General features: G+C 40.7%; 1 protein-coding gene across 2 annotated transcripts in view; it reads left to right on the top strand.

Annotated features, from left to right (window-relative positions):
• The window catches only part of zc3h7a (zinc finger CCCH-type containing 7A), a 99,772-nt gene extending 85,269 nt beyond the window's left edge, over positions 1 to 14,503 (top strand). For both annotated transcript variants that reach the window (XM_070901061.1, XM_070901062.1), the window contains exons 17-23: positions 175 to 251; positions 3,313 to 3,446; positions 8,684 to 8,789; positions 8,869 to 8,977; positions 9,761 to 9,888; positions 12,462 to 12,625; positions 13,474 to 14,503. In XM_070901061.1, coding sequence (XP_070757162.1) covers positions 175 to 251; positions 3,313 to 3,446; positions 8,684 to 8,789; positions 8,869 to 8,977; positions 9,761 to 9,888; positions 12,462 to 12,625; positions 13,474 to 13,663 — 908 coding nt within the window. In that variant the 3' untranslated portion in view covers positions 13,664 to 14,503. The remainder of the gene's footprint in view (positions 1 to 174; positions 252 to 3,312; positions 3,447 to 8,683; positions 8,790 to 8,868; positions 8,978 to 9,760; positions 9,889 to 12,461; positions 12,626 to 13,473) is intronic.
• The last annotated feature ends 1,219 nt before the right edge of the window (positions 14,504 to 15,722 follow it).

The raw sequence follows: 15,722 nt of genomic DNA, 5'->3' as shown, positions 1-15,722 counted from the left end.
AGAGTTTCGTGGACAGACTTGGGAATTGTGCTTAAAGAAGATTAAAAACATCAGATAAACCTATATTCCTAAGATGAGTTTTTTTTAAGATGAGAATTATTTCAGTTCGTATGTATGTTTATCTATGTGTATCTTTAAATGTTGAAACTTTATTTTATTATTTTTTATTGCCAGATATCTCTCATGAAGCAATTACTCAGGAATCAAAAAAGTATTGGCAGAACATGGAAGCTAGTGCCCAGGCAGGACAGGTACACATCTTCTCTAAATATGTTTATGAATGTAATTCAGAATAGGTTATTATCTCTGTCTGCAAATGCGCTCATAGTGTATTGCTTGATTAGTGCATTCCATTCTGAGAAAATTCCTCACGTACTAATTAGTGTAAGTGCTTAAAAAGAACAGTTTTAAGTTCCAGAAATGCATTTCCTGATATTCTCGAGGCTGTTATAATTATCCATACTCTGACAACAACTGATTGTTACCAGGAGATTGGGAAGTTATTTAGAAGATATGTTCTCTCTTTTTGGTTGGGAGTTTTGCACTGCAGGGAATAGCTGGGCACTCCCAGTATGCATTGCAAATTTCACTGTGCCAAAAGGATACAGATTAGTTTGACAAATTAATTTAGTGCTGAAATTCATTAAGTATTACCAGACATTAATTTTCAAGAAGTGGATTTAGAAATTCAAATTGACTTGGGTATCGTTAGTGTTATTTAAAAATGAAGAGTAAAATATTTGCATCATTTTCACTTTATTGAATGGAATATTGCGATTTAAAAAAAACCAGTGAAGAACAAATGTGTTCTAAGTCAAATGTGCCAGAATTTGTAGGGATTCACAGATTGAATTGCTTCTCTATCTTAGAATAGTGTGTCTAACTCCAGGTGTGTCTATGTGTTATATTTCTATGGTATTTCACACTGAGGAAGTCGAATAGAAGGCAAGAGATAATTGGACCAGGCACCCAAACATAATTCAATCTTGACTTTTTAAGTCGTATATTCTGTCTTTATTTTTTTACATTTCCTTGTTAAATTCTTGTGTTCACATTCATAATCAAAACTGCTGATATAAGCTTGTCGCATTTTGATTTGACAACAGTGCTGTAGACTGTTTAGTGTGTTATTTTTAATCTAGAAATTTTCTGAGTTTTTAGGCAACTAGAAGAGGGTATACTGGATTTTTAGGGGCATATTCACAAGCTATTTTTGTAAACCACTTAACCTTTAATCCCATCTAGTGACCTGTTTATCTCCCTTTCTCTCCAAAACACTTGCTTTTGATCCAAGATGTGCTCTGTATAAAGCCAATGAAAAGCAGATTATAAATTAAGCTGGACAAATGCTGAGTAAACTGCACTGTTCAGAATTGAAGAAACACCCTTGTCTATAAATTTGAATGTCAGCATTCTATCTTTCAACCCCACATTAACATGTTATAATTATTGTACTAATTACCCAGCTGGAATACCCATTGTTGTAAGCTATCTACACCTGTTTTTTGGAATTTCTGATGGGGTGGCTTGACCCATCCACCTCCACGGAGGTGTGTGGGGGGCCTGACCCATCCACCTCCATGGCACGAACCTGGTATTGCAGTACTTCCAGGAACGGTGCAGTGGCTCTAGGCCTTTTGGCTAAGAGCATTGGCGCAGAGTGATCCTTGATGTGTGCAAGGTGACCTCTGGCGTTTGTGATCTGACAAAGAATTGGAAAGATTGGCTACGAATTTAAAAAAAAAACAAAAGCGTTAAAAAAAAACCAAAAGCTTATAAACTGCAGTTCACCAGTACTCCTTTGCCACTGGTTATTCTGTTGCAGTCAGTCTGACATAAGAATACCTGGAACTTCTCAAATTTAGCTATGTACTGGTGTTGTGGAAGCACATGGCGTTCAAGTGCTTGTTCTAGTATCAGACCAGGTATCTTTGTGTATTGCACGAATACTAGTGTAATACCTACAACAGGCTGTTTACACGTGGCATTCATCGCTTGGGGGCAAAGTGAACTGTATGTCAGAAGTGTTCTATTAGTGGTAATCATAACTCACTTCCTATCATTCTGATATGGTAATACTGTATAATCATTCTCTCTACGTAGGGTTGGAGCAAGTATCAACCCTAGATGTAAATTCTTTTAGAATTGTATGACAAGGTTTGCTACAATCGAAGCCATATTTTCACATTTGAATCAGGCTGTAATGTAATTTAATACCAAACCCTTTGAGAATGGGAAAGGGTTATAAATTCCAACTATGTCTGTTCATATCAATTGCAATAACTGAAAATTATTTCCATCTCCCACGAGATATGTTTCTTCTTAATATGTTAATGGAATGATCGAAATTTTTAGCCCATCCAACACTTTTTGCTGGATGCTAGCCCAACGTTGAAGATATCTACTCAAACCCCATTTTCCTTCTCTTTATCGTACTCTTGAATATTTTTCTTCCAATGCATATCTAATGCCTTCTTAGATATAATTAAGATTAAAAATCAGCAATTATTCAGTTGCTATATTGTTATAGTAAGCTGCTAAACCAAGCATCTGCTATAGCAACTAACTAGCCATAAAATTAACCACATAAAGTGCTGTGGCAGGTGATTTGGAGAAAATAAAATCCTGTTTTTGTTCTGTATAGGTGGTGCTGATCATGCACCTCTTGTAAATAGTGGGTAGCTTACCTGTAGACAGACTTTTACAAGTGCTTATTCTGCAACCAGCAGTACATGCTGAAGACAGTCCCTCTGAATCCTTCTTTCATAGAGGAGACACTTATTTGGTGTCTTGCTATGGCAGCACATCTAAGATCAGGAACTGAATGGGGATGGAACCGGTTTGACTGACTCCACTCTGACGCACTGGTTTAGTCTGCTTAATGATTCTGTTGCGATACTTTGGACAACTGAACAAAATACTTCTTGAACAGTATAAATCGGGGTTGGTTTGCATAGCACAGTAACCTATTTTTTTAAACCCGCTATCTAGCTATAAATGCCATTCTATCAATGAAATGTATATATTTCAAGTGAAACTATAGGTAATGCATGTTCCTAAAACGTGCACGTATGTCTCAAATTAATGGAAAGGAAATAATCACAATTTCTCAATAATCAGAAGTCATTGCAGTAATATGTTCCCAGTATATTGGAAAAGTATACCTCTGGTTAAAGATGATATTGCAATTCAAAATCCTGCTTCTCTTCATAGCTTTACAAAGCTTTCATCACAGAAATTAGAGATATTAGATGAGATTGCACTGTCTGGGTAGAGGTGAACGATCAGTGATTAGTTATTTTCTCTTTTAAGATACCTCTAAGCGTGTCAAAAACTAGGAATCTCAACTTAAAGCTCAAGTTTGTGTGTGGGCAGTGCTTGAGGAATGGGCAGACCATCGAGCCAGATAAGAACAGAAAATACTGCAATGCTAAAGCAAGACACCCGTAAGTAATTAAATAATCAGTATGACTGTCATTCAGTCAAATCAGTATTCCTGAATGATTGATCTACTATTCTGAGTAAATGTAATTTCAATAGAGCACCACAGACAACTGTGTAACAATTTGTTTATTGCTGTTGATTGCTTTTACTGATTCCTACACTTTTAAATCTGTTTTGCACAATACGTTTAGATTATGCAAGAAGCTGTGAACAGTTAATGTAAGGATTAGTTGTATAATAGGTCAACTGCTATGATCTTTTATATCCGTTTAAAAATACTGAACTGTAAAAGATCCTCATAACTTTCACAGCCTGATGCTTGAGATTGGAAACTCTTCCGAGTACAATTTGGCTACTCCTGTTATTTTGCTGGTTATAGAGTGACACAGTGACACATAGGCCCAAAACTTGTTGTGGAAGGGCAACAAACGGCACCTGGAGTTAATTAGACTTGCCTATGCCTGTTTAATGGCATTGATTGTTTGTCCTGCAAGTTGCTGGAAGTGCGAGATGGAAATGGCGCAGAGTGCTCTCCAGGGCATCTGTGGTCTGAGTGAACAGGACAAGCAACTGTGCATCTCCTGAACCAATCAAATTAAAGGATTCTGAAAGTAAGTTAGAATGGTGAATTCAATGTTAAATTAGGTACTAAAAGGGAAAGAAAGATTGGATTGAGAGAAAGAGAGGTGGAAACGGAAAGACAAAGTAAAATTAAAATCTGAGGAATGAGACTCCACACTTGTAATAGTTAATTTTCAGTGCCGGGGAGGTTGACTGGCAGCCATTAATACATATCACGTTGTTAAAAGGGAACTTGGATTTGAAATTACTTGACTTAACTATCTGTGGTGAGTTTACTTTGAATGAGGAGCCAGACAACGAGATGCTGTTTCCATGAAGCTAATAGCAGAGTGTTGTATCTACGCAGCAACTTTTCGTTTTCCGCATTTAATCGCACATCTGCCCTCACTTGAGGTTGCTGTCCCATTTGTGTATAAGTAATAGTGAGCGCTATTAGCCTGTTATTTTGACAGCAATTTTTGGGTCTTTGTGTTTTAGTATACAGACCGTGATGAGATGTCCCTTTGAATCCATGATTCCCATTTCTCCCACCCTTCTGTGTGGAAATTATCTCTATCGCAGCAAGCTACTTAGCAGAAGCCAAGATTTTTGATATTAACCCTATAAAAACATCAGTCATGAGCATGTGCAAATGCAATGGACGTAAACTACTGGAAAGGAAACATTGAATTTACTTGGCAATCGGAAAAAATCGCAAGACTGCACTAGGCATCAAATGAGTTTGGTGGGGAAGAAGGTGCTGTTGTAGGTGATTGGAAGAAATCACAAGACCGCACTTGGCATCAAATCAGCCCGGGGGAGGGGGGTGGTTCCCGATCACTGCGCTTGCTCAGACCTGGATTTGGTCCATACAGACCTTGGGGAGAGAGAACAAAGAACCTGTCCTGCCTGCCGTTTTAAGTTTCTTGCACAGATAAAATTTAAGCATGGGGCAATACTGACAGTGTCATACCTTGTGCAAGCCTTCTGCATCATGGTGCTGCGGAGGAGACAACTGATTTGACGTCATCGCATGAGGAACCTCATAGCCCGTAGGGTGCTGGGCAGGAGGCTTTATCCACATCGGGTATATCGAGACAGGCGTTCGTACCTGCATCTGAGTGATGCAGACTGTGTCAGAAGGCTGTGTTTCCGCTAAGAAGTTGTAACTGCGATCTGTGAGTTGATGAAAGCAGACCTGCAACCTAGAAGCGTCAGGAGGACTGCTTTGTCAGTTGAACTGAAAGTTACAGCTGCATTTTCATTCTATGCATTCGGATCCTTCCAAGCTACAACTGGGGATGTGTGCGCCATTTCTCAACATGCCACAAATGTCTGCATTCGACAGTTAACTGCTGCACCATAATCCCGGAGGAATGACTACATAAAATTCCCCATGACTGCCCAGGGCAATGCGTGACAGGGCTGTGGGCTTCTCCAGAATTGCTGGCTTTCCAAAGGTACAGGGCTGCATTGATTGTACCCACATTGCCTTGAGAGCATCTTTGGAGGATTCCGAGATGTACAAGAACAGAAAAGGCTTCTACTCCATTAATGTACAGCTCGTGTGTGACGACATGCATCGCATCATGTCAGTCGACGCAAGATACCCTGGGAGCACCCATGATGCATTCATCCTACGCGAGACGCTATATCTGCCATGTTTCAGCAGCAGCCAGAAGGGCAGAGCTGGCTACTGGGAGATAAAGGGTACGGCCTCGCCACCTGGCTCATGTCGCCCCTACGCGTAACCTGGATGGAAGCTCACTGGGAATACAACATGTCGCACATTGCGACGTGCAGCATAGGAGAGAGGACCATTGGCATCTTGAAATAGCGTTTCCAATGTCTGGACCATTCCAGAAGCTACTTGCTATACGCCCCTAAGATTGTCGGCCAGTTCATTGTTGTGTGCTGCATGCTGCATAACTTAGCTATCATGAGGCAGCAGCAGCTGGTAGTAGAAGACCCACCTGTGGTGAGAGTGGCTGATGATAATGATGAGGAAGATGCAGATGTTGAGCAAGAGGATGAGGACGAAGAACTACCTGAACCCAGAGCAAGACGGCGGAGGAGGGCGGGCCATCGTGCCCCTTTAACGATTGCTCGAGCCTTGCGCCAGCAGCTCATCTGTCAATGCTTTGCTGCCTGAAGGTTCAGTGGCAACTATTCCACATGGACCATGTTTACTGTTTGGATCTGTTCTGTAATGTTGTGTTGTGTTAATGGAACAAATAATGGAAATGATTCTTGTATTTCAAAAATTGTGTTAATAATGGAACAAATAACGGAAATGATTCAATTATAATTTAAAATATATTTTATTCAAAAGTTTAACAAATTTGTACTTAACTTTAATAAAAATATTCTTGTATCAAACTTTTAAGTTTTCAGTTAAGATCACTTATAAACTTTAAGATCACTTACTAACTTTAAACTTGTAAATTTACATAACTTACAAATAACTTTTAATTTGATAACAGTAACAACAATAATAACATCAGCAGCAAAGAAAGGCTGCACCCATCTCTCCTCCACTTATTCTAAGACCGCCCGCTGCGCTTAGTCTTGATGACTCTACCACCCCTGCCCGCAGGCGGTGGTGCAGTGTTTCTGGGGTTGGTACCAAGCTTATTCTTTCTAACATCTCGGGTAATGCGCACCTGTTGTGGGGGAGGGGGGGAAAGCAGGCGGCAATATGGAGGGCCTGGCTTGGGGCTCTTCAGAGGCTGGTGTGGGAATTGGAGTGGCGTGGCTATTGATTCTGTCAATGGACACATTCCCTTATTGCAGCGGCTAACTCCAACATGCCCTCCCTCATGCGCCCTGACAGTGTCTCAACGACCTCCAACATTCCTTCCCTCATGTTGAGCAAAAGTGTCTCGACTACCTGCAACATTCCCTCCCTCGTGTTCACTGACATGGTTTCAGCTGACTCAGATATTCCCTCATTCATGGTCCCGGACATCGTGCCCATTTCTCATGAGTGTGTTGTTACTTCTCCCGACAGTCCCGATACCTCATCACCCACCCCACTAATGGTGTTCAGGAGTGATCGCGTAAGGTCAGTGCTCTCCGCACTCATTGCCATCATGTGAACCACATCTGTTAGGTCCTGCACCTCAGGAGAGCGTGGTCGAGCTCTCCTTCCCCTCCTCACCACGGGTGTGGCTCGCAGCATCCCAGTGGGACCCGCAGTCTGAGACGGGGCCCTGGGTGTGCCTCGCTGCACCCCACCACTGGAACCCGCAGCCTCGGAAGTTAGGGTCTTGGGTTTGCCTTGCTACATCCCACTGGAATGCCCATCCTCGGACGGTGGGAAACCATGGAATGTCCCACCAACACTCAAACCACTACTCAGGAAAGGGGCTGGCACCTCAATGGGCAGCACCGGCACCTCCTCCAAAGTGAGTACAAGAGATGGGGCTTCACCCATCCCCTTCTCTCCCCCTCACCCCATGCTCCTGGTCTGGAAGGTGGGATTGGAAGATGGTCTCCTCTTCAGGGCTCGTCCTCATCTGAATCATCTTCTGCATCTTCAGGGTTGGCCTGAAGTTCTGCAAAATATAACAGAACTGACAAATGGTTCGCAGCAGAGGAGGGGGCAGGGTGGGTGGCATGAGTAGGCTCACACAGCGCAGGCAGCAGGCTGATATGAAGGACCATGATGAATGATAGCACATTGCATCAACCGAAGCGTAGCTGATGGAGACATCACCAGGAACTGAAGCATGGCTAGCCCACACAGTACTTAACATTTAGCAAAGCCAGACTGTGGAATTTGCAGGACTTATCCTCTCCCTCAAATGTGGGCCCAGCTTGTGCAGTGGTAGTTGCTTTTCTCCAGACAGGGCTCATCAAAGCAGCAACCCTCTCTTCAAAGGGTGTCAGTGGGTGCAGATTTGCTGGGCCGCCTCCTGTTCGAGTTCTTTCCCTTTTGTTATTTGCCACCTTCCTCTGAAAAGATGAAAATATAACTTTTTAGAGAGGGTGTCTTTCAGCTGGGTGGGACATATACAGATGATCACATTTACAATTGCAATTCCATTGAATAAACGAAAATATTACTTACACTAACTACTTGACCAAGATCCTGCCTACTTTTTGCACTGGCCTCCAGACCTTGGGGTGGTCACCATTGCACAGTAATCTTGTGCAAGTTGGTTCCAGCGTTACTTCATTTCTTTTGATGGAACTTTTATGTGCCATCTGCCCTCAATCACAGTAACTAGTACCTCCACTTCATCCTGTAAGAAATTCTTGGTTATTGTGCCTCGTTGCATCTTGTATTGCAGCTCCGATTTTTCCGATGGTAATAACAGCTCTCACACAGCACTCAACATTCTCACACACACAACTGGCTCTTTAAAAATGGGCAAATGCAGACTGGGAGCTGTACTGCGCATGCGCACCCATAGGAATCACGTCATAAACGCCTTTTTTTTCCGCGCATGCGCAGAAGGTGCGGCATCGTTTTTTCGGAGCAGACAGCAGGCTCCACTCCCCTGAGGCGACTGGACAGACCAATTTTCATAAATACAGCAGGGAAACATGGCATAAATATTTTTGGAGTATTTCTAGCCTAGAAAAACGGCATAACTGGCAATACGCCAAAAAATGGCTTTGGGCAAAATTGAGCCCATAAAATGTAACATTAATATTGTTTATCTGTTTAAAGTTGGACCAAAGAACGTCGTGTGCTACTAGTCCTAGCCAATGAAAGTAAGAAATGGATTACTATACGTCCTCTGCCATCAAAGAAACCAATTCCACAACAATTTGATGTAAGTGTTTTAAATAATGTAACCATTATAGAAATGTGTGTTACTCCAAAATGAGCATCCTTTTATGTTTCTGTTTCAGTTGTGCATGCATATGGCAAAAGGAAAGAAATGTGGGTACATTGGGAACTGCTCATTTGCCCACAGCCTTGAGGAGAAAGACATGTGGACCTATATGAAAGACAGTAACAGTAAGTGCAGATTAAATCTTTATTTTCTCGGTTTGAACTGTAAAACTACTTTGAAACCTGGAGTCAAATAATTTGAGTCGAATTTGAAGCGACTGGTTGTTATTCACAATAAGAACAATCCTTCCCTTTTGATTCTTGAAAAACACAATTCTGCAATTGTCATTGAATCAAAGCCTATGTTTTCATTTAGGAAGATGCAGGTAATTATCTTCTCATTTCATTAGAATTTCACTGTAGAAGTACAAAAAAAATCCCTTATTACAGCCTCCTAAGTACATACAGCACTGTTGCTGCACAATAATGACTCATTCTATTCAGAATCAGAGATCCCAGCTCAGCTGGTGGCCACTCATTGTAGTAATCATTCAGACCACTGGCATTATTTTTAATTAATATTTTATTCGAACCTAACACACATTCTTTGGGATGGGGGAATTGAAAGCTTAAAAATAAGATTAAAAATATGATCTCAAAAGATCTGATCTGCAAATGATATCATCAAAAAAAAGACCTGTAACTGACTTCCTTCATAATGCTTGTATGTTCAAATTTTACAGTGGAGTGTCTTCCACAGACAGATTGTTGTCATTTAAAATAGTGGGCAGTTTTATTGGAATGTATGATGTAAATTAAAGAATTACACTACCATGTCACATCAGTACAGCCTAGATCTTTCAGTCTGAAAGCGATCCATTCATTTTCGGTAAGTTGTTCATCATTGTTAATCTTCTGCATGACTTCATTTGCTTTTTCATTGTACCATTTTATATTTAATTTTGCCAGTCCTAGACATGGAACAGTTGTATGAAATGTGGCTGAAGAGCCAGGAGCCAGAGAAAGAGGAAGCATCTTATGCACCAAAAGAAAATGGCAAACAAATCCATATGCCAACTGACTATGCTGATCTCATGGTAAGTGATTAATTACAAGTGCTAGTAGATCAGTTGCTGCATTCCTGAACAGATTTTTTTTTTTAAATTGTACTTCAGATTGTAAACTAGCCCAATTAGTTATGTGAGATCGATCAATGACGGTTAGATAATACGCTCACAAGCAAATTTCATTTATTCAAAGTATAATACCATAAATAAAGTTTAAGTACTTGTAACCAAGCAAGTTTGGGGAGAACGATCTCTCTCAGTTTACAGTTCTTGAGCTCAAATCTTCCCAGGTCTAATCCAAATTTCCATTATAGTATAAAAGCAAAATACTGCGGATGCTGGAATCTGAAATAAAAACAGAAAATGCTGGAAATCTCAGCAGGCCAGGCAGCATCTGAGGAGAGAAAAACAGAGTTAACGTTTCAGATCGATGACCCATTGTCAGAACTGGCAAATGTTTGAAATGAATGGATTCTCAAGGAGCACTGAAAGGGAGAGGGGAAGAAAGAACAAAAGGGAAGGTCTGTGATGGGGTGGAAAACAGGAGAGATTAGAGAGTCAAAGATGATGATGGGTCGACTTGAAATGGTAATGGTAGAAGTAGAAAAAGATTAGTCTAAATAGGGTGTGAATGGCGGAATAATTACCAGGTGCCATGGGAGACAGAGAAAAAAAAATTGCGTAAGATCGGGGTCAGGGGGAGGGATAGAGCCAAATATGGGCAGAGATTATGTTCTGAAATTGTTGAACTCGATGTTGAGTCCAGCAGGCTGTAAAGTGCCTAAACGAAAGATAAGGTGCTGTTCCTCGAGTTTGCGTTGAGCTTCATTGGAACAGTGCAGGAGGCCGAGGACAGAGATGTGGGAGTGGAGCGGGGAATTAAAGTGACAGGTGACCAGAAGCTCGGGCCACACATACGGACTGATTACAGTACGTTACAGTACATTGTCTTTATACCTTAGTTACTTACAATTTTTTCAAAATGTCCATTATGACATCCTAAGTCATAGGAGGCAGCGAAGAGGGGTATTTATTTATACCAGGAATTGCTCTTAGTTGGAAGTTGGTTTTTCACTGCTACTGATCCCAGAATGAATGAATATGGAAAAAATACTTCGAAGCATGTTGTAAGTGGAAAAACTTATAAAGGAAATGTATTAACTTTCTACAAACTATGATTAATAGACATCATCTTTTGTTGATTCTAGTTTTTCTGTCCTCATAATCTGAAACTGAAGAAAAATCTTTCTTATAAAAGAAATAGCAGAAAGTTGAGGCAACCTACATGTATGTTCATGTACATTTAACTAAAAAAGAAAACCTAAACTGCAGCATGGATATAAATTGCAACATGAAATGAGATTAATACCTGTAGTCAACTGATAGTGTCACATCTTGAAGGAAACTCTTATGGCTCTTATTATGAAATGGCCTGTTTTGGAAGTGTTTCTGAAAGTGAGTTGGCTCCAGTTGGTACATAATCTCCCTGTTTGTATTCGAAGATGGAATCAGCAACAAACAATGTGCTCATTTAGAATAAAGTTGCAAACTTGCTAGTCTGGTCGAGGCCTTCTTTGAAATCAGAAGGTGGTCTATATAGGTCATTAGTGGTAAAAGAGCATTGCTGGCTTGTGCGAGTGGAATGAACGGTCAGCCCACCCACAGCCTCACCCATGGTAGTAGATCAGACTGTGTGTGTTACCAGAAGAAGCCATTTAACTTTGCTGCCAGCATCAATTTCTGTTGGTTGTGAGGACTGGAAGTATTTCTTTACACAAAGGATGATCAACAATTCAGATTAGATTTAGAGACAACTGCTTGAAGCCAGGGAACGACTTTGGGGAACTGCTAGATGCTGTAATGGAAAGATAGAGTTGGTGTTTTGTAAGGATGAAATAAAACTGGTCTAAGGGTAGGCTTTATGATCTGAGAATCATGTCTGTAAAATGGAAATCTGTCTAAATTGCATTTAATATGTGGCTTGTAGGAACAAACAAGAATTATCTTCTAAAGTCAGCCAGAAAAACTTTGGCTTCACTTTTCCATACTAAGAATACGATCTACAGTAAATTGTTTTAATTCTGTATTTAAAAATGTGAAGTTTGGATCATTTTTTAAATTTTCCATCTTGGCTGTTCAGCCCTTGTATCTTTTTATTGGTCTGTTGCAATTGCATGACCCACTGTCTCCATTTTTGTAGAAATATGGTGGGGTTACTTGTATTTGACATGTGATATTGAAGAAAAATGCCCAAATCCCACCCTTACTTTATCTTTCTGATGCTGACTGCTCTGTATATTTCTAGCAATGGCCATTTTTATTTTTACCTGTACTGAGATTCTGAGATCTATTGCTCCTGCTCTGTGACACCTGCTTCAGGCCTCTAAGGGAAATCATTCATGGAAATTTAAAATCATTTGTATGGATTTTTATTCATATTTACCATAATACTTTTCTCCAGTAAAAGCGAAATACAATCTAAACTACAGTTTTGCATTTTTTCCCTTTTTGTATATACTTTATGATTTTTCCTTTTGCCATGTGTTATGCTTTTGAATAGTGGAGTGCTTTTAAAGGAAATTACTATTGCCTTTCCTTCAAAGACTGGCTATCACTGTTGGTTGTGTGGGAAGAACTGTAACAGCGAGAAGCAGTGGCAGCAGCACATAACCTCGGAGAAACACAAAGAAAAAGTTTTTAGCTGTGAGGATGACCAAAACTGCTGGCAACATCGCTTCCCAACAGGACAGTTCAGTGTTTGTGAAACGTAAGGATCTGTTTAATTCATGTTTTTAACCTACAAAATAATTTGGTTCTGTTTGGGAAGGAGATTTATATCAGTCGGATAAGAGAGAACTGTGTGCCAGAACCTTTAGTCCAGTTATAGTGGCGGGTGGTAATCTCTATATAAACTCAAAAGTAGTACAGCACCCACCCTGTGTGTCTTTATAATTTATGTAGTTCACATGGACCAGATCCAGTGGAGGCTATTGTAAATTGTACTATATGACATTAAAGGGCACTTATACCATCTCCCTCAATTCCTGGAGCTTTTCATTTGCTTCAGCCCTTAACATGCTGTGGATTTATCTACTTTTGTTGAGGCACAATCTTTTTTCTCATTTGGGTAGCTTTATTATCTTAATATTCATGTTTTTTTCATCATCACCTGAAAACTCACAAAACAAGTCAGCCTAGGGACAGTCATTTCCTTGGTCCTGTCAACACTTTTATAGTTAAAGATTTATTTCACAACTGACTTCTGATAAATGGTAACTAAACATTCTCTCAGAATTAGGAAAGTGCATTGGATTTGGGATAAAATATTAAAACAGCAAAGGCAACACTGATGCTTGAATCTGTTGTGATATTATGATGCTGCATCCATTTATAGTTCCTTGGTTGTGTAAAGGACTTGACTCCCATTCCCCAACCCATCCCCAGCTTAGTATCATCTGTTGAATTTGACTATATTGTGCTGTCAAGAGAATTGCCCATACAGCTTTAATTTAAAAAGGTTATTGTATCTGTAACCTTGCATAATGACTCTTTCAAAGCAATGTGTTATGGAAGTAAAATACCAATTGGAATATAATGAGTGTTTGTGAATTACAGGCATCAGACAGGTACCTGCGTGGATGACGAGAATTGTCAATTTGCTCATAGTAAAGCAGAATTGCAAGAATGGATGGATCGAAGAGAAGTTCTACAACAAAAACTAGCCAAAGCCAGAAAAGACCATTTGATTGCCCCAGATGATGACAACTTTGGCAAATTTGATTTTTTGATTAAAGACTTAAATTAATATAATAACCATGGTATGTTCATATTTTCAGAAACTTATTACTGGTAGAAGTTGACAGTCTCTCAATTGAAACCAAATCTAAAAGGCATATAGCAGTAATTCATTGAATTGTTCTCCTGCTTTACTTTCCTACAGTAATAACTGCTATGGTCTTGTGAAAGTAGCATATAGTAGAGGCAGGAGCGCGCAGTATTCTCTGCACTTTGACGTAACAGCAGGCTGCAGCCAGTAACGACGCTTGCTGAAAGTTGCAGCCTTGCTTCAAGGAGACGTGTATCTTAAAAAATCATGGGGTATATTAAAGTGCAAGGACTTGAATATTTTTAAAATTATATTCTCTATAATGTCATAGGAATATATTTCGGAACTACTAGCGACATGGGAAAAACTTTGGATTTGTATGAATGAGACTTGGAGGATACAGAATTTGTAAACCTTTGAGTATCCAAAGAATTCAGAAACAGCAGAGGAATAGGGATCAGTAATGTGGCAAATCAATTTTGATAGTATGTAACCGTTCAGAGATGAGAGTTGCCATCATTGAATGTGTTAGAGCATTAGGATGCTTTTTTAATAACTCTTTTTCTTCGAAGTAATAGTTTTTAAGCAAAATCATTTATCAGTGTATAGGATAAATGGATTAAAATTTTACCAGTGTTTAATTATGTGCTCCTTTTGTTGGCAACTGGGAAACAGGTATTAAAGAACTGCATAAAATACCTGGGTTGCAAGATAAAAAAGACTTTGTTATATATATTGCTTGCTATTTAAATGTTGATTTTCTTAAAAATCACGTGAATTGCCAGTTGGCAAAAATTATATGGACCAATATTGTCATTAATAAAGGATATGAAAATGTTTACATTCCACATTGTTGAAGTACATTTTATGCTGTCGATCGAATTCTAATGTCCATTTTAATTGTTGGTAGATCTCCGTGGTGTTCACAGTATGTTGCCAAATGCACTGTATTCTGTCATCCTCGTGTTGCTTGTTATGCCTCTGTCTCTGGTCTCCTTCGGTCTTTTTATTGTTTCCTGGTTCTTCATCTGCACTTTTTTGTTTTTGTGTATTTGTCCTTTATGATTCTTTCTCTGTAATGTTCCGTTATGCATTCTCGTTATTTAGTACCTCTCCCTCCAACATCTTGGGCCCAAATTTCCCCACAAAGGTAAAACGGCGCAGCGCCAAGCCCCCCGCCAACATTGTAAAGCAAAAGCAGCGGCAAAAAAAAAACTTGCAATTATGGTCGATTCTCGGGCCGCCTGTCAAGGTGATGTGGCGCAGAACACAGAGAGGAGGAGGAGCTAGGTCTGTGCTGGCCGCGCAGAGCCGGCAGGAGGGTGGGGCCTGATCGGAATGCCTGTGAGCGTGCCAGCAGCACACGCATGTGTGTTGCAGCGTTCGCGCATGCTCAGCGGGGCAATACTCCTCCCCTCCTCCCCTCCCCCACCACCCCACCAGCCTGCCGTGTTCTCCGTTGATACTCCTCTGCACCTCCCCCCCGCCCCCCCCCCCTCACCAGCCTGCCGCGTTCTCCATTGATACTCACACTCCTCCCCCACGAGCCTGCCGTGTTCTCCGTTGATACTCCTCTGCACCCCCTCACCAGCCTGCCACGTTCTCCATTGATACTCACACTCCTCCCCCCACCCCCACAGCCTGCCGCGTCCTCCGTTGATACTCCTCCCGGTATGCCGCGTTCTCCCGATTCTTGCCCTGGCCGGTGTCCCGCACCTTGCTCTTGCCGAACTGACTCCCGCACAGCCAGCCGCTGCATAGTTCAGTTTAAGATCGGATTTGATTCTGCACTTTTATTAATTTAAATCTTTACTTCACTTCTTTATTTTTTATTGAATTGTTATTACTGCTTGTGCTTTGCTTGGTGTGTGGTGGTGCTTGAAATGTTGTTACTTGCGCTGATTCCTTATCTAAGTACGGTCTTTATGGGCGGACAAAAGTGGACACATACGCTGCCCTAAGTTAGTTTAGTACAACTTTTTTCTGGCCAAATTGGCATAAATGGTGTAAGTGGCTGGGAACGCCCCCTTTTGGGGGA

The sequence above is a fragment of the Pristiophorus japonicus genome, chromosome 15 (genome assembly GCF_044704955.1).
Source record: "Pristiophorus japonicus isolate sPriJap1 chromosome 15, sPriJap1.hap1, whole genome shotgun sequence".
In the NCBI taxonomy this organism is placed as follows: Eukaryota; Metazoa; Chordata; class Chondrichthyes; family Pristiophoridae; genus Pristiophorus; species Pristiophorus japonicus.
The sequence above is the reverse complement of the archived record's forward strand: the minus strand, read 5'-3'. Positions and strand labels throughout refer to the sequence as shown.